The sequence below is a fragment of the Catharus ustulatus genome, chromosome 15, assembly GCF_009819885.2.
Source record: "Catharus ustulatus isolate bCatUst1 chromosome 15, bCatUst1.pri.v2, whole genome shotgun sequence".
Lineage (NCBI taxonomy): Eukaryota > Metazoa > Chordata > Aves > Passeriformes > Turdidae > Catharus > Catharus ustulatus.
Genome location: NC_046235.1, coordinates 1750631 through 1771778, shown reverse-complemented (window position 1 = coordinate 1771778; position 21148 = coordinate 1750631). Strand labels below are relative to the sequence as shown.

The window sequence follows — 21148 nt, the reverse complement described above, 5'->3', positions numbered from 1 at the left end:
GGGACAGGAACCCTCAGCTGAGAGCCTGCAGGAGTCACAGGTGGTCTCACAGCAAGGCAGGCTCCAGTGGGATAATTCCCAGGGAGGAATGTGTGCATGGATCGGTGGAGATCAGGTGGGAGGGATTTCGAGGGTTGTGCTCCTCAAGGTTTGGGTGGAGAACTGGCTGAAGGATGGAGAGGAACAGCTCTAATTTCCTCTAGTAAAGGAGTGGTGGGCAAAGCCTCCCAGAGTGAGGAAAGTGTGGTGGAGATGGAGAAGGAGGTCGTGGGACCACCACAGCTCCAGATTTCAACTGCCTTAGCCACTCCTCTTTTAGGAAGGGGGGAGACACCCGGGGAGCCTCCCGGGGCTGATTTTCCACCATCTCCTCCGTGCTGGGATCCCCGTGTGGGTGCCTCCCCCACGCTGCCGTGTGATCCATCCTGCTCTCACCGAGCCCTCACTTCCACCCTTCTCCCTCCCATCGCCAGGGCTCAGTGCCCTAAAAATCCAGGAGAGGAAGGTGCCAGGGGAGCTCGGGGCTGGCACGCGTGCGGCTGAGGTTATTCACCCCGGGGCGGGGGCAGCTTCCCCGAGCAGCGCTCCTGCGTGTCCTGCTGCATCTCCCCGAGCTCCTCTCTGCACCTTCCTCCGCCGAAACAGCTCCGGAGAGATTTTTTTTTTTTTTTTTTTTTTTTTTTTTCCCTGGGATCGGGACAGGCGGGTGCTCTTGTGGCAGAGAGCGGCAGAAGCAGCTGGCTCCTTCCCGGGGAAGGCAGGCAGGGAGCCGCGGCCCGGGGGCCGGAGGATGCTCGCCGCGGTGCCCAGCCGCGGGGATGCGGAGTTGCTAGGAGGCAGGTGAAGGTGAAGGTGGAGGTGGAGGTGAAGGTGAAGGTGAAGAGCAGAGCGCTGCGGAGCACCGCAGGCCCAGGTACCGCCGCAGCGGAGCGGGGGGGAACCTTCTCCGTGCCGGGGAGCGGCAAAGCGGGCGCTGAGCCCTTGGGAAGGGAGCGGGGCTCGGTTCTGCGGGAGGACGATGCGGGAGCAGCCGAGGGAGGCTCGGCCCTGCCTGCCGGTGCCGGTGCCGGTGCCGGGCCTCGGCCGCGAGTAGCGGAGGCTGCGGAGGGGCGGCGCGGCGCTGGAGGATGCTCAGCCATGCTCCGGCAAGGGCGAGCCGGGGGATGCCGCCCGCCGCAGAGCCCCGGGCGGGCCGGGGCAGCGCTGCCCTTGGGAAGCCGCCGGGAAGGGACGGGGCACAGCCGCAGCCCGGGGCCTGCGGGGACGCTGCCGCCGCCGCTGCCCTTGGGATGCCTCTTGCCGGGGGGAAGCGGTGTCCTTGGGAGACCGCGAGGAGCCGCCTCCGGCCGCTCCGGATCCTGCGGGGTTCCCGGGCAGCCACCCCCGGATGGGCACAGGGTGGGGGTGAGCTCTGACCTTCTGCCTTCCCCCTTGTAGATCCGCATGTCAGACTATCACCACCCCAGCGATGGGGAGTCAGACCCCCAGCACGGCATCACTGTGGTCTTCCTCCTCGTCCTCGTCTTCTTCATCATGGGGCTGGTGGGGTTCCTGATCTGCCATGTCCTGAAGAAGAAGGGTTACCGCTGCCGGACCTTCCGGGACGAGCTTGACCCAGATGACAAAGATGGGGTGGAGGAGCTCCAGGGTGGTGAGTGCTGGGGGATGGGGGCTCAGTGGGGGTTCTCCTTTTTGCCTGGTGTGAGCTGGTGCTTCTCATCCACCTTTCTGGGATGTGGGATGGGTCTGGGAGGGTTACCTGTCATGTATGACTGGGCTGGGAAAAAGGGCTGGAGAGGTGAGGGCAGCACGGTGTTCCCTGGGGATCAGGAGTGTGAGGGCCAGGATCCCTCTGATCCATGAGCTGAACACGGCTGGAGGTGACAGGGAGGTGGAAGCAGAGCCTGGTCCTTCCCAAAGGAGTGTTATCACCAAAAGGTAATTCTGATGAACATCCAGGACTTGCTGAATCCCCAGCTTCTCAATCACATCCCTGTTTCCTGAAGGAAAACCTCTCCCAGGTGGAGCATGAACTGTCTGCCTGCCCCTTGGGCATTAGGATGTCTGGCAGGGAGCCAGCTGGTGCTGGCTATTGGTCATATCTTCTTCTAGTCCCTGCTGTACTCATGCAGAGCAGAGAAACAGGGGAAGGGACCTGTAGGGAATTTTTTCCATTGCTCTGGGGTGGTTGGATTGGGAAGTCGCTGCCGCATCGAGCGTGGGTGCCTGGCCCAAGTGAGCTCTGTCATTCCGTGGTTTCCTGAGTCTCTGCTCAAGTGAGGAACACACATTCCTTCAGCTGCTTCCCAGGCTGGGAACAGCCACATGGTGCTCCAGAACTCCTCCAGCTCCCGTGTGCTGTTGGTGCTGGGGAGGATCAGCAGCTCCTGCTGCCGCTGCCTGTGCTTGGGAGGGAAACACAGCTCCTCCAGCTCAGCAGCCAGAGCTTCCAGGTGTCCATGGATGTGCTCCTCAGGCTTTGATGTCTTGGCTGTACATGGTATGGAGACAGTGTCAGAACCATCTGGGATGGGCTTTGCCCTCTGGAGACACCACAGCCCAGGGAAACATCTCCATGGGCTTCCAAGATCATGATAGCAGCCCTTGAGTCTTTGAGGCAGCTGCCTGCCAGACCACAGCTCCAACATGCTTCCAGGAACATGTCCCACTGCTGACCAGGCTGGAGGTCCATCCATCCATCCATCCATCCATCCATCCATCCATCCATCCATCCATCCATCCATCCCTCCTGCCTCCAACAGTAGCTGGAAGCAGGTTGAGGTGAATGCTGTGGGTGAATTCCACAGCAGAGCAGGCACCAGCCAAGATTCCTCAGAAGAGTCTTTTACCTTTTATTAGAAGCTCTGGGGCTCTCCCTGTCATTGTGTGTTGCCCATTTCTGTGTTTAGTGGGTCCCAGAGGGTTTATTTTCTGTGGATGTGCCCTGTTTACCCTTGGAGCCTTGAGCACTTGCAGCATCCTGCAGCCAGGGCCTCCAGGGCTGGACAAGGGCCCTCCTCTTTTGACTTTTTTGGGACTTTTTCTCCAGGTGCTCCCCTGTTCTGAAGGAGCAGCACAACCCCCTCTCCCTGCACACACAACTGCTGGCTCAGCCTTTCCTTTCCAGCATGAGGGATCTGCTGTTCCCCAGTGACTTCCCAATGTGACAGGGAACACGAGGCCTCTCCTGGGAAGGGATGAGGGAGCAGATCCCAAATCCCAGCCCTCAGTGCCACTCTGTTGTCTCTTTTCAGATGATGAGGACGAGAAGAACGATGACACTGTGGAGAAGATCGTGAGGTGCATCATCCAAAACCAAGGTGAGCGTTTCCATGGCTGGTTTGGAGCTGTGCTGACCACTCTGCCTGACACATTGCTGTTTTTCCCTCTCTCTTCAGCAAACGTGGAGGCCCTCAAGGAGATGTTGGGGGAAAATGAAGGGGATGTGCCAGTGCCAGTGCCCAGGTGAGGGAAGCTCAGTGCAGGGTGAGGGACAAGCAGCCCCTTTCCAGCTGCTGCAATGGGGAGTCCTGCTCTCCTGAGGGCTTTGAGGAGTGCTTCACCCAAGTGGAGCAGCCCTTCCTCATTCCCATCACCAGCAGAGCCCCCCCCAGAGCCAGGGCTTGCTGCAGTGGGGCTGCACCGGGGTGGGGACATCTCCCTGAGGTGACACAACCTGTCATGTCCTTCTGTTGCAGCCTTTGTCCCCACAGCAGCAGCCAGGACGGGGGCCCCCCTCACCACCACACGGTGCACCTGGGCTCCACGCAGGCGCCCTGCATCCACTGCAGCAGGAGGAAGAGGCACCCACTGCAGCGCCAGGGGAGGTCCAAGGAGGGCAAAAGCAGGATGCTGCCTGGAGAGACCACTGTCTTCTCAGTGGGCAGGTACCCAGTGAGCTTTACCAGGCATTTCCCTGCTGGGATGGGCTCTCCTCAGTCCTCCTGTTCCTTCCCCACTTCCCGCTCGCTGTTGTGCATCCAGCAGCAGCTCTGCAGCTGGAGCTGCTGAGGAGCCAGGTGGTTCCTGCACCTGGAAATGCCTGTGGTATGTGGCAGGCTGTGAGGCACCCGTGGCTTCCCTCCTTCCCCGGGAAGGTGACTCAAGCTGGGTTTTCCTGCTGAGTCAGTGCTGGGCTCAGCCCCAGCTCCGTGTCCTTTCAGAGCCCGCTGTCCCAGCCTGGTGCAAGCTGGGCCCTTGCTGCCCAACTGGGGGCTTTAGGGACCTCGTTGAGGGGGACAGAGGGGACAGCAAGTCCCAGGTACGAGTCAGGACCTCCTCAGAATGAAAGGGATGCTGTGCTGCTCCGGGTTGCTGCCTCACACGATGTCTGTAATTAGATGACACAGCAGCAGTGTGAGAATAGGGGAGTGTTCCTGATACTTCCACAAACGCTTTCCAGTCCCCACCTGCTTTCAGCTCAGGGCACTTCCTGATCTTCCTGTGGTCTCAGTGTAGTCACTAAGCTGTAGAACAGCCTGTGGGCTTGCCCAGGCTGCCCCATTCCCCAGCATGGCCACCGTGGTGAGACACAAAGCTCTGTCATGCTCAGGTTGTGCACAAGGTCTTTGTTGAGGAAACTTCATGTTGTGGTCCAGAGGGACAGTTCTTTCATGGGAATGCTGAGCCAGAGTGGGCAGGGAGCTGTGGAATGGTTTGGGTTGGAAGGGACCGCAAAGTTCATTCCATCCCACACCCTGCCATGGGCAAGGACACCTCCCACCAGCCCAGGGTGATCCAACCTGGCCTTGGACACTGCCAGGGATGGAACAGCCCCAGCTTTTCTCTGGGCACCCTGTGCCAGCCCTGCCCACCCTGCCAGGGAACAATTCCTGCCCAATATCCCACCCATCCCTGCCCAGTATCCATCCCTGCCCAACATCCCATCCATCCCTGCCCCATATCCCTTCCATCTCTGCCCAGTATCCCACCCATCCCTGCCCTCTGGCAGTGGGAAGCCATTCCCTGTGCCCTATTCTGTGGATTTTTCCACCACCACGGGCAGGAGCCTCAGCAGCTCAGGAGGTGAGCTGGGGTTTTCTGGGGAGCTGGAGAAGCAGGGAGACCTGCTGGACCTCCCCAGGCCAAATTGCAGCTCAGATCACATCTTGTGGCCACTGCCAGCTCCCCCTGTGCCCGTTGCTGTCCTTGGAGGTGGTGCCCAGCAGGCCAGGGCTCTGCACATTTCTTTACTCACCACTAATTCATTCCCTGGCTGGTGCCCAGCTCCATCCACTCCTCCCTGTCCTCTGTCCGTGCTCTTCCAGTCTCCTCTCAGCACTCAGAGTGCTGGACAGGATGCTCTCCTTTCCCAAAGGCACCTTCCCTCAATTCCTTATTTTTTTCCCTTTAACCCTCTGAATATCCCAGCCTTCTCCACAGGGCAGCCACCCAAAGCTTTATTTCCAATCCTGGATCTCTTTGGTACCAGCTCCAGCTGCTAAAGGACCTATGTGCCCATGAGGTACAATCCCACCTCCAAATTTTGCTTCTTATTTCCAAGCTGGCCCCTTTTTCCCTCCAGAACCTGGAGGATTTTTCCAGGATTGCCCTTCCTGTGTCTTATTTATGACAAATATCTTGAAGTACTTTAACTCAGCACTGATCCTACAAAACAGGGGTCCTTTAACCCACCTCTAGAGTTAAAAGCACACCCTCAGGTCTTGTTCTCCTTCATTTTTGGTGTTATTTTTGCCTTGGATGCAGTGGTTGAGGAATGAACCCTGGAATGAAATGGAACCCTGGTCCTGGTAGGCACAGGCTCATCTCTGAGGAGTGGAAAGGATGGGAGGTGTGGAGGTCCCCAAGATCCAGGATGGAGTATGGGGCACCTGAGGAGGCTTTTTTAAACCTGGAGAATTAGAAAAGGATGATCTAATCATCCTCTAACACTTCCCAAAGGCTTGGTGGAGTTTCAATGAAGATGGAACAAGACTCTCCTCAGAGATGCACTGGGAAGGGCAAGAGGCAATGGCCACAACTTACAACATTAAAATTCCAGAAAAGATGCAAGGAAAAACTGTTCTGAGAATGGTGCAGCTCTTAACAGGGCCCTGAAATGTGGAGGAATCTCCATCCCTGAAGATTTCCAAAACCTGACTGGACAGGGCTTTGGGCAAAGTGCTTGAGGGTGGGAGGGGGCCCAGATGTGAGCAGGAGTCTGGACTGGAGACCTCCTGAGGGCTTTTTGCACCTAAATTGTTCTAAACATCAGGGTTAAGTATGGTACAGATGATTTACACTTAGCTCAGTGCTTTCCCTCAACCAGCCAGTGGCAGAGCTGATCTATAAAACATCTGTGTCTGACCCTCTGTCCTCAGCCTCATCAGCCAGAGTGTGTCACATCCCACTGAACCCAAAGCCCAGGGATGCTGATGAGGCAGCCAGGGCTCCTCTGCCAGGGTTTTCCTCACCAGCCAGAATTTGGCTACATTATCTGTCCAGTCCAAACCCTTCCTGCTCTCTGAATCCACTCCCAGCTCTTCCATGACATTGCTCAATGGCATGACCAAGAAATGATCCTGTCACTTGTGTCTCCTTCCTGTGCCTCTTCAGGACCAGAACATTCTTTGGTCTCCCCAAATCGCAGTGCTGGTTTCTTATCTCCAAATATCTGGACAAACCTGAAAGGTCACATCTGCTGCTGCCTGGCCTGACCTGAGCTGTCCTGTTGGGAGACTTCTCTGGAGCTGGAACATTTCTCCTCTGGAACTTCCCAATCCTGAGCAGCTTTCTGACCCTGCTAGGGGGTTGGTGCTGTCCACAGGCTGGGCTCCTTCATCCTGCCAGCTCTGGCATCTGTTTTATCTTTTGGGCCTCTCTGCGTTTTCCTTTGGAACAGCAGCACAGCTTGACCTTTGTGTCTTACTCTTCTCACACCAGCAGTACTTGGACTTTCTGAAATTGTGCTTTGCAGCTGAGCCTCAGCAGAGCCAGGCCTTTGGCTTTTCCATGTGTGATCCATGTGGGTGAGCCCTGGGCTGCCCGAGGTCTCAGGGGTGGCCTTGGGGTCTCTGGCTGGTGGACACCAGCTCACTGTGGAGATTTCCTGTCTGCTGGTCCAGCTGGTGAGGAGGAGTCACAGTGTGTCACCACCAGCACAATCACAATTCAGACTTTCACAATTCCAGGCTTTGCTGACACCTTGCCCCTCCCAGGCTGAGGGAATTGAGACAGGAGAGAGCTCCAAGGAGGCTTTAGAGCCCCTTACAGTGCCTGGAGGGGCTCCAGGAGAGCTGGAGAGGGGCTTGGGACAAGGGGAGAGCGTGACAGGACACAGGGAATGGCTCCCTGCTGCCAGCAGGCAGGGTTAGAAGGGATCTTGGAAAGAAACTGGTGGTGAGGCCCTGGCACAGGGTGCTCAGAGAAGCTGGGGCTGTCCCTGGATCCCTGAAGTGTCCGAGGCCAGGCTGGATAGGGCTTGGAGCAGCCTGGGTGAGGGGAAGGTGTCCCTGCCCATGGCAGGGGGTGGGACTGGATGATCTTTTAGGCCCTTCCTTCCAACCCAAGCCATTCCATGAGTCTGTGATCCCTCGCTCCCCTCTTCTCCCCACGTGCAATGTTGCACCACCCCTGATTATTAACCCACCCTGTGAGGGTGTCAGAGCCATTTCTGCAGCTTTTCTCCTGCCCACTCAGGAGCTCTGAGTTGTTACCTGCTCATGGTGGAACCTTGGTGAACCACTCAGGTCCCCTCCACAAAACATACTCTGGCAGATTTTAGCCAAACAACTCCTTCAAACTTTGATCCCCATATCCAAATCTGCCAAAAATCCTGTCCCTGCCCTCACTGAGGCACGCTGTCATCCAGCTTGTCTCGGAGCATTTCCAAGAGCTGTGATCCACCTTGCTGCTGGATCGAGCTTCCCATCCTTGTCTTTCTGTTTGTTGTAGGGAAAAGTGAAGTTGGGGGCACTGAAAGGTTGGAGATCACGGGGCTGGAGGGAAGAAAAAGCCAGCTCTGTCCTGTCCCCATTGCAGGTTCCGTGTCACACACATCGGGAAGAAACCTCCGGTGCAGGAGCAGCCGGACGGAGCCGCTCGGCAGCCGAGCACGGAGGAGCTGGAGCGCAGCAGCGAGAGGCTCCAGCGGGAACGGGCTCCCAACGGGACTGTCCCCACGGCGGGGACACACGGTGGCCTGCACAACGGAGCCATCCCCACGGGCACCCCGAGCGGCAGAAGCGCCGAGCAAAGCCTGTCCGCCAGCCCAGCCGCCAACACAGCGGCCAGCTCCGGCACCCGCGACAGCCGGAGGGCGCCCGGGGGGTCCGGCCCGGGGGGATCCGGCCCGGGGGGATCCGGCACGGCAGGGTCCGGCCCAGCAGGGTCCCTGCAGGATGCTGGCTCTGCTCCTGGCAGTTCAGGTCGCCAGCGGAGGCTCATGAGCTTGCCAGCGCTGGGAGCATCGAGTCCCGACATCCCGGGAGAGCTGGCGAGGGAAGGAGCCGGCATCTGCCTGGAGGAGATGGGACTGGAGTCGGCAGACGAGGTGTCGGATATTCACGGGAGCCTGAGTCTGCAGGAGCAGCCTGAGGAGCTGGGGAGAGACGAGAGCAGCAGGAAACAGCCCGGAGGGGAGGACGGGAGGCAGCAGGTATGTTCCTCCTCTTCTTCATCCCCATGTGGTGCCCTGGGCTGGATTTCCCACTCGTTTTCCAGCGTCCCACCCTGCTTCAGACCTGCTGCTGGTTCCTCCTTTGTGGTTGAGCCCTTTGGGAACATCCATTGGGATTTTGAGCTGGAGAGCTCCACTGCTGCACGTGGTGTCCCCCCAAACCTTGCCTCGATGGGGGCCAGTAAGGAACAGGCAGCGACAGATTTCTCCAGGAGCTTTTCTTACCCTGAAGGCCAGGAAATGGTGAAGCCAAGTTGTCATTTCTTGGCTGTTTTTCCCCACTCCTGAGGAGCTGTGCCCACCCTGCCTGAGCTCTCAGCACCCTGAGGTCTCCTACTATCTCACCCAACCACCTTGCTGGAGGGGTTAGAAAGCTCCAGGGGATTTTCTCCCTGGAATTGCCTCTGTGCTGTTACCCGAGAGCAAACGAGGCTGGCAGTGGTGGTTCAGACACCCAGAATTTCACTCACACACTCATTCCTGGTTCTGCAGCTGGGAAAAGATGATTTTCATGGAAGGGGGCTGGGAGACACCCCCTGTGTCACATCAACAGCCCAAAGAGCTGGCCTTGCCTTGCCTCACAATGCCAGCAGCAGGGCACACTCGGAAGAAAAAGGAAGCCAAATGCTTGGGTAAAATTCCTGGCATGCTTCAAAGCCGTGGAGATCCCCTGGGGCTGGCTGTGCAGGAGCTCCACGGGCTGGGCACGGCCCAGGCACACACCAGCAGCCCTTGGCAGGGGGTGGGATGGGGCAGGACTGGGTCAGCACCAGAGAGGCCTGGGAAAGGAGCCTGGATGCTGATAAGGACAAAGCAGGATCCCACAGTTTCCCTCTTTGGTGGCCAGGCTGGAAGGTTTGAGCTGCTCCATGGCAGGATAGAGCTGATGGGCTCTTCCCCAGAGACCTGGGGAGGTGGTGACAGGTCCTGCTGTGTCCCACTGAACCTTGGGTGATCCCTCTGGCCCCCAGGGAAGCAGTGACGTGCAGGGCAAGCCCAGGCACACGGTGATGTCTGTCCCTGCACAGTGCCAGGCTCCTGCCCTGGATGCTGGAGTGCTCCAGGAGATGGGCTCCCAGGAGAGCGGTGATGGGATGTTTGTCACCAAGCCCTGGTGCCACTGGAGCCCTCCCCCACGCCCTCAGTCGCAGTCAGAGCCAGCACGAGGGGTGTTGGCTGCCACTCATCATGCCCTGCAGGTGGTGGGGAGGGCAGAGATGGCTGTAGTCACTCCTGGAGGCTCAGTGGGGTTCTCTCGGGTCACTGCTGTGGCCAAGGGGCACCCCCAGCCCAGCACCCGCTCCCATGGGAGTGCTGACACCCCTCCTCCATCCCACAGGAGCCCAGCGCCGCGGAGCAGGACCGTGTGTGACGTGAGTGCTTGTCCCCTGCCCCTGGGACAATGTCTGGGGTGGGAGGGCACTGCCAGTGTCACTGCCCTGGTGGCTCAGCTTGGAGAGGGAGAGAGGATGAACCCTTTGAGTGCTTGTCCCCTGCCCCTGGGACAATGTCTGGGGTGGGAGGGCACTGCCAGTGTCCCTGCCCTGGTGGCTCAGCTTGGAGGGAGGATGAACCCTTTCTCCGGGGGGTGGGGAAGTGCCCATCCACAGGCACAGTGACACCGGGAAATGCCACCTGCGGGCGGTGGGGAGGTGCCACGGCCGTGGGGACAACATCGGCCGTGGGGACAGCATCGTGCCTCTCTCCCCACAGCTCCTCTCCGCTCCCGGCTGGAGCGTGGACGGGAGCGCGCAGCCCCCGGAGCCCTCGGGGCTGGGGGGCTCTGCCGTGGGGTAGCCGTGCCCGGCCCCGGGTGGGCAGCTACGCGCTTGGCATGGCCGGAGCGACGCGCCGGTGGCACCGAGAACCGCGCTCGGCGCCAGCCTTCATCCCATTGGCAATAGGTACCCGAGTCCCACCCAGCGCACCCTCCCCGAGGTCACCGGACACCCCCCGAGGGACCCTCGGGGCTGGCAGGGGCAGGACAGCAGCCAGAGCCCGCTGCCCCCGCGGCCCCCCAGCTCCGGGGAGAGGATCCGAGGGGGCCGTGGCGAGGGGCAGGGATGGAGGCAGCGGCTTGAGCCCCCCACTCCCACCCCGGGGCGATGTGGGGAGCGCCCCCAGCCCCACCCGGCACGTTCAGCACAGAGCACAGCCCCCCCACCCCAGCCGGGCACCCCTGGCACGCAGAGTGGGCACAGGCACAAATCCTGCACCGGCAGGTCCCCGGGAGATGCTAGCGGAGAGAGGAGCTTCCAGCCCCATGCCACAGGCACAGGAGGGGCCGGAGCCCGGCCCTGGGGGCGGGATGGCCCCCGGCCAGGCCAGCCCCGGGAGCTTCGGTGTGTAACGCCCTGTACATAGACGAGCTACAACCATTAAAGCTGCTGAACCCCTCGCCAGGGCCAGCGGGATTTATTGGGAACAGCCTCCCCAAGCCCATTCCTGCCTGTGGGGGCTGGTGGGGTGCAGGGATGAGCTCCCCAGGAACAGAGTTGTGCTGGAAGTGCATGGGCAAGGCCAGGCAGGAAGGGCAGAGGCAAGAGGGGGGTGAGATGGGGCCTGGCTGTGGCACTGGGCACCCCAAAAAAGGGGGGCTGGGTGCTGTAGTGGGATGCAGGACCACTCTGCAAGCAGCACTGGGCAGGATGCAGCCCCTGGAGAGACCAGCTCGGGCCATGGGGCAGCACCAGCCCCTGCTGCTGGGACAGCAGGTTGTGGTGGTTTGCTTGGGCGAAGCTTTTTGGGAATGGGGGGCTGGGGGGGCCCACAGGGTCAGCTGAAGTGAAGCTCGGGGTCGGGCTCGGGGGCTCTGCCAGGCGGCGGGGGTGGTGCACGGAGCTGCAGAGAGGGACAGGAGAGGGAAAGGGAGAGGGAGAGAAGTGCTGAGGTCACTCATCCCCCTTCAGACCCTCCCAAAAGAGACAGGTGGCTCCATTACAGAAGGGCTGGGGCAGGTTTTGGGGTCACAGCATCCCAAAATGAAGGCACTTACTGGCCGTAAGCGCGTGGCTGCCAGGTCTGGAGAGCTCTGCCCGCTGCTCGTGCCATCCTGCCGGCAACCTGGGGGAACCCAGCAGCTCAGCCTGGCTTCTGGGGCTCTCCCAGCCCTTTCCCAGCCTCCCCAGCTTCCCCAGCACTCACCTCCCAGGGCTGGCTCAGGAGCAGGGCTGGGGACCAGGCTGGCCCCGGGCGCGAGGCCGGGAGGGGAGAAGGGTGGAGGAGATGGTGACGGCAGCTCCTGGGAAGACACAGCCAAGAGGGATGGGAATGGTGGGAAGGGGGAACGGTGGGAAGGGCATCTGCACCTTGTCATGGACCATGAGGGGGTTGCCCATGGCAGGGTGACACAAGGACCCTCCTGCCACCAACCTGGCCGGCTGCCTCGCGGGCCCCGGTGAGCTCCTCCACCACCAGCGAGGGGAAGACGCCGACGCGGCCATCGAAGTCTCCGGTCCAGAAGCCGTCGTCCACCTCGCCGGCGGCGCGGGGCAGCACCCGGATGATGGCCCCCTCAGGGAAGCTCAGCTCCTCGGGGCTCTGCCCCTCGTAGTCGTACAGGGCTCGCACCAGCCAGGCTGTGGGGAGGGGGCTCAGCACCCTCTGGATCCCATCCCCCTCCCTGGGGTGGGGGTGATGCCCAGCACTCACCTCCAGGCTCCAGCACCAGTTCTGCAGCCATGATGCTGGAGAGCTGGCGGTGCAAGGCAGAGGGTCCTGGGGGGCCGAGCCCAGCTCCTGAGTCACACCCCAGGGACAGCAGGTACTTTTCAGGGACGTAGCCGACCTGCCCAGCCTTGTTCCGAGCCTGAGGAGGCAGAAACCACGTGAACATCCCAGGCCAGCCTGGGGACCTCCAAAAGGTGTCCCCCAGTATGGAGGGGGGCTCAGTGTGCTCCCACCTTCACCCATTCCTCTGCATCCCCATCCTCGATGATCTCCAGCTCCTCACCCTGGCTGATGGACAGCTCATCTGCCTGGCAGCCCTGCAGGAGATGGGGACAAAGTGGCAGGGAGGCTGAGGTGGCACCCCTGAGCTGGCAGGGTGAGAGCCAGGCAGGGCCATACCTGGTAGCCAAAGATCACCCTGCAGGTGTAGGGGTAGGTGCGAGCAGCAGGCCCAGGCTCATCGTCCTCATCCGCCTCGTCACTGTCCTCGTAGTCATCGAACTCGGCGGGGTCCAGCCCCGTGGGGGTCTCCTCGCCTGTCCCTCCCATGGCCCCGGCCAGCCAGGCATCCACATCCAGCCCTGCCGCCCGCAGCAGTGCCAGCCGCGCCTCGGCCTTCACTCGGCTCACCTGGGGACACCACACATCGTCACAGTGTCCCAGCACCACACCCCCAGTGCAGCATCCCTTCCCTGCCCCTACATCCCCCACCCTGGTGGTGACAGACCCCAAAGCCACCCCAAGCTCCCTGATTGGGGCACCCACCTCTGCTTTCCGGATGTTTTCTTTCGCTTCTTCCATCTGCCGCTCCACGGCCGCCGCTTCTGCCTCCAGCCCCTGCTGCCTCCTGGCCTCCAGCCGCTGCAGCACCTGGGTGGGCACCCACAGCTCAGAGGGGGCTGGAAAATCCCCTCCCTGAGCCCCCCGGTGCTCTGTGGGGCAGGACAACCCCCACCTCCTCGCTGTGTGCCCTGTTCTTGTGGTCCCGGGCCACCCGCGTGGCCCAGCGCCGCGCCTCCTTCTCCAGGCTGGCCCCGTCGTCTGCTGGTGGCAGCAAGCGCACCTGGGCAAGGACATGGGGGTGACAAAGGGGTGGCTGGGCAGACCCCAGCTTGCTGTATGACACCCCTCCACTCACCTCCTCCACCCCGGCGAGCTGGAAGCGCTGTTTGGGTGCCAGGGAGAAGGCGGGGTGGTCCTGCAGGAAGAGGAGGAGATCCTGCTCCCAGCACACCTGCAGCAGGGGAGTAGCGTGGGGCTGGGGGCTCACCTGTGCCCTCCTGTCCCACCCAGCTCGTGGGGTGCTGCTGTTACCCGTGCAGATGCCTCCACAACACCCTGGAACCAGTCCCGGGTGGCCCTGCAGGTCTCCACCTCCGTCCGGCTGGCGATCGACAAATGCTCCCGGAGCCTCTCGTAGAGATCCCCGTCCAGTGCCTGGGGGAAAAGCAGGTGGGAACCCTCCCAGCACTGCCACATCCCCCCTCTGGCGCATCCCTGACCACCCAGGGCACCCTGGGGAAAGGTCTGGGCATCTCCTACCTGCATGGCCGTGGGCAGCTCCACACGCTGGTAATGCTCCAGGTGGGCAGAGGCAGACACTAGGGCGAAGCTGTACTCGTTCTGCACCCCTGCCAGCTGCCTCGAGTGCTCAGCCAGTCGTGCTGAGAACTGTGGGGACACAGACAGTGAGGCCTGGTGATCCACCCGCTCGGGTACCTTGCCAACCCCCCCACTCACCTTGGCACTGAGCTTTTGCAGACTGGCCTTGGTGTGAAATATCCGCCGGTCGCTCTTCCGGAGGCTGGCGAGGATGGTGGTGGGGGTGTAAGACCACCCTGCAACCACAGCAGCCCCCCAGCCCCACCTCATCCCCCACTCACCGCGCCTCCACGTCAGCTGCCTTGTCCTTGGCCACCTCACTGCTGCGCTGGAGGTGGCTGAACTGCTTCTTGGCCTTGTCCAGCTCCTTCACCGTCTCCAGCAGCTCCGCCTGCGCCTTCTGCAGCCGCTCGATGCCCTGCGGGGAGCGTCAGCTGTGAGGGGACAGCTGTCCCCACCGCCTGGGCACAGGGGACATGTCCTTGTCCCGGTACCTTCTTGAGTGTCCTCTCCTTGGCCAGGCGGGCGCTGCGGGTGGCCTCGGCAGCCAGGGCGCGGTAGGTGTCGGAGGCGGTGACCCGCACGTGCCCGGCGTGCGCTGTCCCCTCGATGACGCCTTTCCAGACAGCGGCCACGCTCCTGTGGGCACAGGGCTAACCCAGGGCCGGGTACTCCCCGCCCCTCGACAGCTTTTGGGGATGCCCAGCAGGATTTCCAGTGCCCCCAGTCCCAGCAGGGTGTTGGAGTTTGGGATATCCCACCCCTAAATCCTGGTGACACCTAAATCCTGGTTGGTGTTAAGCATCTCTCCAAGTTGGGAGGGCCATGGGTGGCCTCAGCTGCTTGTCCCCAGCCCTGTCCGTGTCCCCAGCCCACCTGGAGTCGCCGGCCTCGCCACGGCCTCGCTGCCAGTCTCTCTTCACAAACTGGCTCGCCAGCCTCTGCAGCGCCTGCGGACAGAGCTGGCATCACTGCCTGAGCCTGCTGAGCACCCCAGCACCCACCCCCTGCCTCTGGGCCCAAATCTGGGCTCTGCCCACCCCATGGACCTGGGGACACACACGTGTCCCCCCAGAGCACAGACACACACATCCCCATGGCTCAGTGTCAGCTCTGAGCTCCCATCGTGCTTCCAATGAGAAAATCTCTTTGTGGGGCAGCCACCACAATGAAAGGACCCCCAGTGTGGCTTTAGGGACAGAGCACCTGCAAGGGGACATCAGCAAGGGACACTGGCTACAGAGAAGAGCAGAGCAGCCCCAGCAAAGCCAAGCACAGCATGACCCCAACCCCGGGGGGACAGTGAGGGAGGGGACACAGTGACCAGCTGCAGGAAGAGGGGACACAATTCTGCTGCAGTATGTCCCTAAGGGACACTACAGGGCCATCTCACATCAAAACCAAACTCTGACATTTCAGAGCAGCGCCCTGCGATGACCCAGCACACAGCAGAGCCCAGCAGTTTCCTCCCCCCACAAGGTTTTCCCTCCAGGCTCTCAAAACAGCCAAGGTTTGGGCTCAGCAGAGCCCCCAGTGGGTGCTGACCGTGGTCAGAGTCCTCCTGGCAGGATGAGCCAGCTGCCACCACCCTCAGGGGCCAGCATGGAGCAGCCACGCTCGGATAATTTCTGAGGCTGCCCCTTGCCTGCGTGGGGCCGTGCCCAGCTCCTGCCCCAGACTGGCAGGACAGGACCTGGGCCTGCCCAGGACACTGATCCTGAACCCCATGGCACCTCCTTACCTGCCCGTACTCCCTGTCAATGGTGGCCCTCTGCTTGCTGTAGGACCTGGGGGGAGAGGGGACACAGAGAGGACACACAGAGGGGGGCAGGGATGGGCCATCCCTCGTATCACCCCCTGCCACCATCACCGTGCCACCATCCTGTCCCCATCAGGCCACCCCAGAGGGTGATGGAGCTCATGACCTCGAGGTGACAGCTCAAGGTGAGCTCTGCCCTGTCCCTGCCCAGTGCAATGAGCTGCCTGGTCACAGCTTGGGGACACACACATACACACGGGATGAGCTATTTCATCTCAATCTGGGGACACACACACACACACGGGATGAGCTATTTCATCTCAGTTTGGGGACACACACACACATATATGGGATGAGCTATTTCATCTCAGTTTGGGGACACACACACACATATATGGGATGAGCTGTTTCATCTCAGTTCGGGGACACACAGATATATGGGATAAGCTGTTTCATCTCAGCTTGGGGACACACACACACACATATATACGGGATGAGCTGCCTGACCAGGCTGTCACACGTGTGGGCCCTACCTGATGTCCTCCAGCAGCTCGGCGTCCCGCTGCTGTTTGCTCTGCAGGCCCGACAGCTGCTCCAGGAGATGGACCCGCAGCTCCTGGGTGAGCTTCACCTGCGGGAGGGTCCCGCTCAGCCCCGGGGATGCTCTGCGGGGATGCGCTGCCCCCTCGCCCGGGTACCCCCCACTCCCGAGCACCACCCAAACGCGGCCTCGCTTCCCCAGCCCCGTGAGGCTCCGCCGGGGGCGAGGTTCGGTCACGGCTGCAGGAGGGAGGACCCGGTCTCGGTGACCCGCCCAGTGGCCCGGCCCGGCCTGGCGCTCACCTTGCGCGGCGGCGGCTGCATCGCTGCGCTGCCCCGGTGCCGGTGCCGGTGCCGATCCCAATCCCGGTGCCGGTCCCGATCGCCGCCGCCCCGACCCGCGTGTGCGGAGCCCGGAACTGCCGGGCTCGCCCCGCCCCACAGGCCACGCCCCCACAGGCCACGCCCCCAAGCGAATCCCGCCCAATCAGACCCCGCCCCCAACAACAGACGGACACGCCTATGACCACGCCCCGAACTGACCCCCGCCTCTAACCCCGCCCCTTTGTTACGTGACGCCGAAGCCACGCCCATCGCGCACAGCAAGCCCCGCCCCTCGGGCCTGCAGCGCCGCCTGGTGGTCACTGCTGTACGGGTGGGCGGGGCGATGGGACACGGGGTCAGGGGGACAGAGGGACAGGGGACAGAGGGTGACAGGGGGACACGGGGACAGGGAGACACGGGGACACGGGGACGCAGGGACACGGGGACACAGAGACACGGGGACAGGGGGACAGAGGGACAGGGGACAGGGGGACACGGGGACAGCGGGACACGGGGACAGGGAGACATGGAGACACAGGGACACGGGGACACAGAGACACGGAGACAGGAGGACAGAGGGAGACAGGGGACAGGGGGACACGGGACAGGGAGACAGGGGGACAGGGGACAGGGATGTGAGAGGGAATGGACATGGAGATGTGGGAGGGACAGGGATGTATGACAGGGATATGTGGACTTGGGGACATGTGGATAGGGAGGCAGGGATGTGAGACACAGGGATATGAGAAGCAGAGACATGGGGACATAGGGATATGTGACACAGGGACTTGAGGACATGTGGATGGGGAGGCAGGGATGTGGGACACAGGGATATGAGAAGCAGAGACATGGGGACACAGGATATGGGACACAGGGACATGGGGACATGTAGATGGGGACACAAGGATATGAGAGACAGGGACATGGGGACATGGGGACATGAGATGACAGGGCCACGGGGACACAGGGATATGGGACACAGGGACATGAGGATGTGGACACAAGGAGACAGGGACATACATTGGTAACACAGGGACACAGGGATATGAGAGATGGGGATGTGGGGACACAGGATCACAGGGACATGGGGTGATGGGGAGCACTGTCCTCGGGCAGGGGGTCATGGGGACATGGGGAGTGCTGGGGCACACAGCACTGGGATCACTGGGGACTGAGTCCTTGTGCATGAGGATGCACAGGACACTGGTCCCAGGATGTGGTGACACATGGAGTCCTGCCATATGGGGACATGTGGGATACTGAGGGGACATCCCACATCACATGCAGGACACAGAGCCCCTGGCTTGGCAGGACCCTGCCATGGGGACACAGGCACAGAGCTGAGCAGTGGCGGCCACCTGGGATCATGAGGGATCCCTCACCAGTCCCTGTCTGTCCCCCTGTCCCTCTGTCCCCTCCCAACCCTCTCCCATCCCCTTCACCTCTCAGTTCTCTTTCTGTCCGGATTTTGTGTGTTCTGCACAGTTTGTGGCTGTCCCCACTGTCCCATTTGTCCCCTTCTTTCTCTTCCCATGACAATCCTGGGGTTGGCTGCACATGTCCTGTGTGACAAAGCACAAGGCTGGGTGGGGATGTGCCACTGGCTCTGCTGTTCCCCTTCTTATCTGGGAAAATCAGGAGGTCACCCAGCCACCCACTTTGGTGACAAGAAGGGAACAATACTGGGTGGCCCCATCTACATCAAGCTGTGACACCAGCTTGTCAGCCAGAGGTGGATCTGGGGATCCAGTCCTGGCAGGGCTGGGCAGGAGGGATGCCCAGCACCCTGCAGTGCTGCAGTGGGGCACAGCCACATGTCACCAAACTGGGAACCAGCTGCCACCTTCCTGTCCCACACACGAGGCACAAATAGCTCCGTCCTCCCCCTGTGCTTCTCCTCTCTGCCTCTTGCTCGCTTCCTCCTCCCCAGGAATGCAGTTGTGTGACCGCAGCTGAAAACTTCTCCCCGTCTCTGGTGTGCTGGCTGTCACTTTCTGTCGCCTCGTGCCTCGGTCTGGCTGCATACACCACAGGATTTTGGACAGGATGCTGCTGTGACGTGGTGGAGACAAAGGGAGGGTACCCGCAGGAAAGGGGGTTGGTGACAGTCCCGCCGTGTCACCAGCACTGTGGTATTTGTGAGGACCCGGCTGGCACAGCGGCCACTCTGCAGAGATGTCCTGGCTGGTGCTGTCACCTTCTGCTGCTGTCTGTGTCACCCTTCTGCTCAGCTGTGCCTGGCTTGGCTCTGCTGCCCAGCCCTCCTCAGGTAAGTGGCTTGGTGGGTCTGGGGGTGATGGGGTTAGGGCAGGGACACCTCGCTGGGACACCCCAATATCACATCCTGTGACACTTGGAGGCAGAGGCTGAGTGTCACAGGGAGAGTTTGGGCCCTGCTCTGCTGCCTTCCCTCAGTGTCCATGTTGAGACTCTGAGCGAAGACCCAGCCCAGCATTTCCCTTTTTGGCAGCAAAATTCAGATTACTGCTCTCGTAACCTGAATTTTCCATCCCCTGGATGTGGAGAGGGGGCAGACCTGGTGGATGTAACCAAAGCCCCCTGGGGTAGGGTGTTCTGGGAACCATCAGGATGGAAATTCTGGAGGTGGGGGTGACGTGCAGAGCCTGTCTGGTTTTTTTTTAGCGAGCCAGAAAAGGGATTTGATCCTGAGTTGTTTCTCTCGGGGCTTTCCTGTTCTTTGCACGCAGCGAAAAGCCCCGACTGCAGGAGGAGGATGAGATGTCTGTGGCTGTGGTGGGGAACTGGGCTGGGGCCATGGCTGGGACTATCCCAACCCCGTGCTGCTGCGGGTTTCCTATCTGGGCTGGGTAGGATCAGCAGCAGCAGGGATGAGGGAGCAGGGCTCAGAGCAGGGCACCCAGCTGGGCTGGCACAGGGCATGGCACAGCTCTGCAGGGTCACAGAGCCACCAGGTTGGAAGAGACCTCCAAGATCGAGTCCAACCCAGCCCAACCCCTCAGCTAGACCGAGTGCCACGTCCAGTCTATATTAAACACATCCAGAGATGGTGACTCCACCACCTGCCTGGGCAAACCATTCCAATACTTTATCATCCTTTCCATAAAATATTTTTCCTGATATCCAACCTATATTTCCCTTGGTGCAGCTTAAGACTGTGTCCTCTGGTTCTGTCACTTGTTGCCTGGAGAAAGAGACCAACCCCCATGTGGTTACAACCACTTTTCAAGAAGTTGTAGGGTGTTGGGGAGGGAGGGGACAGGGAGATGCCACCTCCTGTATCCAGTGGTGTTTCTGCAGGAAAGGGTGACAACTCCTGCTCTCCTGGCATGGAACAGGGAGATGCCACCTCCTGTGCCCAGTGGTGGCTCTGCAGGGAGGGGTGGTGATAGCTCCTGCTCTGGGCTCAGCCCCGTGCCTCGTGTCCCCGCAGCACAGGGCAAAGGGCGGGTTCCCTGCTCCGCCCTCACTCCCCAAGAGAAGAACGTGTGCTCTGAGGCCTCTGAGGAAGATTTTCTCAACAGCACCCTCAGCACTCGCCTCCTGCCTGCCCTCTACTCCGTGGTGCTGCTGGTGGGGCTGCCAGCCAACGCTCTGGCCTGCTGGGTCCTGGCCACCAACTTCAGGAGATGCTCCAGCACCACCTTCCTGCTCAACCTGGCCATGGCTGACCTGCTCTTTGTCCTCCTGCTGCCCTTCAAGATCTCCTACCACCTCCTGGGCAACCACTGGCTCTTTGGGGACTACCTGTGCCGCACCATGGTGGCCTTCTTCTACGGGAACATGTACAGCTCCATCCTCTTCCTCACCTGCATCGGCCTGGAGCGCTACATCTCCGTGGCACACCCGTTCCTGTGGAAGGGCTCCAGCTGGGAGAGGGGCAAGGTGGGCATCAGTGTGGGCATCTGGCTGGTGGTGGGGCTGGGCATGAGCCCTCTGCTTCTGCGCTCCCACACACACGACATCTCCAGCCTGAACATCACGACGTGCCACGACGTGCTGGGAAAAGAAACCCAAGGTTCTTGGCTACTATTTCCTGTCCCTGGTGGGGCTGGGCTTTGGCCTGCCCTTCGTGCTCATGACCATCTCCTACAGCTGCATCCTGGTGAGGCTGCTGGCCAAGGGAGGGAGCTACGGGCACGTGGTGCGTGTCCTGGCCCTGGTCTTCCTGGTCTTCATCGTCTGCTTCACGCCCAGCAACGTTCTGCTCTTCATCCACTACCTGCTGGAGCCCACGGGCTGCAACAACAGCACCTACATCTCCTATGCCCTGGCCCTGGTGCTCAGCGCCTGCAACAACTGCTTCGATCCCTTCATCTACTTCTACGTCTCGCGGGATTTCCGGGGCTGGCTCCGGGATGCAGGGGGTCGCTGCCTGCAGGGGCTCGAGGTCTCGTCGGGGAGATCCACGGAGAAAACACCCCTGCCTCTGAGGTCTAGTGAGCAGAGCCAGGGCTGCCAAGCTGTGTCCCCCTGCCCTGGGGATGAAGGAGTCTGAAATGTGTCCACCATGAAGGGTTGGCAATGGACTTGGGCAATAAATCCCACCCGGAGCTGAGACTCACGAGGATTTCGCCTCGTGATGACACCAGCGCTCCCCAGTCCCATGGGACACCCCAGCTGGGTGCCTGGCACCCTGATGTCCCCCCTGCCTGACC

The 21148-nt window shown here is 61.1% G+C and overlaps 3 protein-coding genes across 4 annotated transcripts; 2 read left to right on the top strand and 1 right to left on the bottom strand.

Moving 5' to 3' along the window:
- The first annotated feature begins 333 nt into the window (after window positions 1-333).
- On the top strand, window positions 334-11015 carry RELL2 (RELT like 2). The gene is made up of 8 exons (XM_033073204.2): window positions 334-913; window positions 1438-1651; window positions 3255-3320; window positions 3399-3465; window positions 3699-3887; window positions 7981-8596; window positions 9957-9990; window positions 10331-11015. Exons 2-7 carry the CDS (start codon window positions 1444-1446, stop codon window positions 9987-9989), a joined length of 1179 nt encoding a protein of 392 aa, XP_032929095.1. The 5' UTR covers window positions 334-913; window positions 1438-1443; the 3' UTR covers window position 9990; window positions 10331-11015.
- FCHSD1 (FCH and double SH3 domains 1) lies at window positions 10996-16614 on the bottom strand. 2 transcript variants are annotated; one of them, XM_033073203.1, is made up of 19 exons: window positions 16491-16614; window positions 16181-16278; window positions 15630-15675; window positions 14765-14838; window positions 14383-14527; window positions 14170-14306; window positions 14027-14090; window positions 13829-13957; window positions 13601-13723; window positions 13425-13520; window positions 13242-13349; window positions 13052-13156; window positions 12686-12916; window positions 12520-12603; window positions 12269-12425; window positions 11990-12195; window positions 11762-11858; window positions 11613-11680; window positions 10996-11458 (listed from the first exon to the last, which is right to left on the bottom strand). In XM_033073203.1, the coding sequence occupies exons 1-19, from the start codon at window positions 16509-16511 to the stop codon at window positions 11393-11395; spliced, it is 2055 nt and encodes a 684-aa protein (XP_032929094.1). In that variant the 5' UTR covers window positions 16512-16614; the 3' UTR covers window positions 10996-11392. The 2 variants fall into 2 exon arrangements, with proteins under 2 accessions (XP_032929094.1, XP_032929093.1); XM_033073202.1 differs by having other exon boundaries at window positions 13242-13520.
- Window positions 16615-18231: 1617 nt separating this feature from the next.
- Window positions 18232-21131, top strand: LOC117003427 (proteinase-activated receptor 3-like). The gene is given in 3 exon segments (XM_033073358.1): window positions 18232-18780; window positions 19924-20506; window positions 20508-21131. Coding segments are annotated over 3 exon segments (1158 nt in total). The 5' UTR covers window positions 18232-18686; the 3' UTR covers window positions 20989-21131.
- Window positions 21132-21148: the final 17 nt, after the last annotated feature.

Bases quoted from the DNA above. Each gene is read 5' to 3' on its own strand.
- FCHSD1 (XM_033073202.1), bottom strand. From the start codon at position 16,511: ATGCAGCCGCCGCCGCGCAAG. The intron at 13,521-13,600 runs GTAACAGCAGCA...CCCCTGCTGCAG, and splicing joins TTGTGGAGGCATCTGCACGG to GTGTGCTGGGAGCAGGATCT. The intron at 13,157-13,241 runs GTGGGGGTTGTC...GTGCCCACCCAG, and splicing joins ACAGGGCACACAGCGAGGAG to GTGCTGCAGCGGCTGGAGGC.
- RELL2 (XM_033073204.2), top strand. From the start codon at position 1,444: ATGTCAGACTATCACCACCCCAGCGATGGGGAGTCAGACCCCCAGCAC. The intron at 1,652-3,254 runs GTGAGTGCTGGG...GTCTCTTTTCAG, and splicing joins GGTGGAGGAGCTCCAGGGTG to ATGATGAGGACGAGAAGAAC. The intron at 3,321-3,398 runs GTGAGCGTTTCC...CTCTCTCTTCAG, and splicing joins GTGCATCATCCAAAACCAAG to CAAACGTGGAGGCCCTCAAG.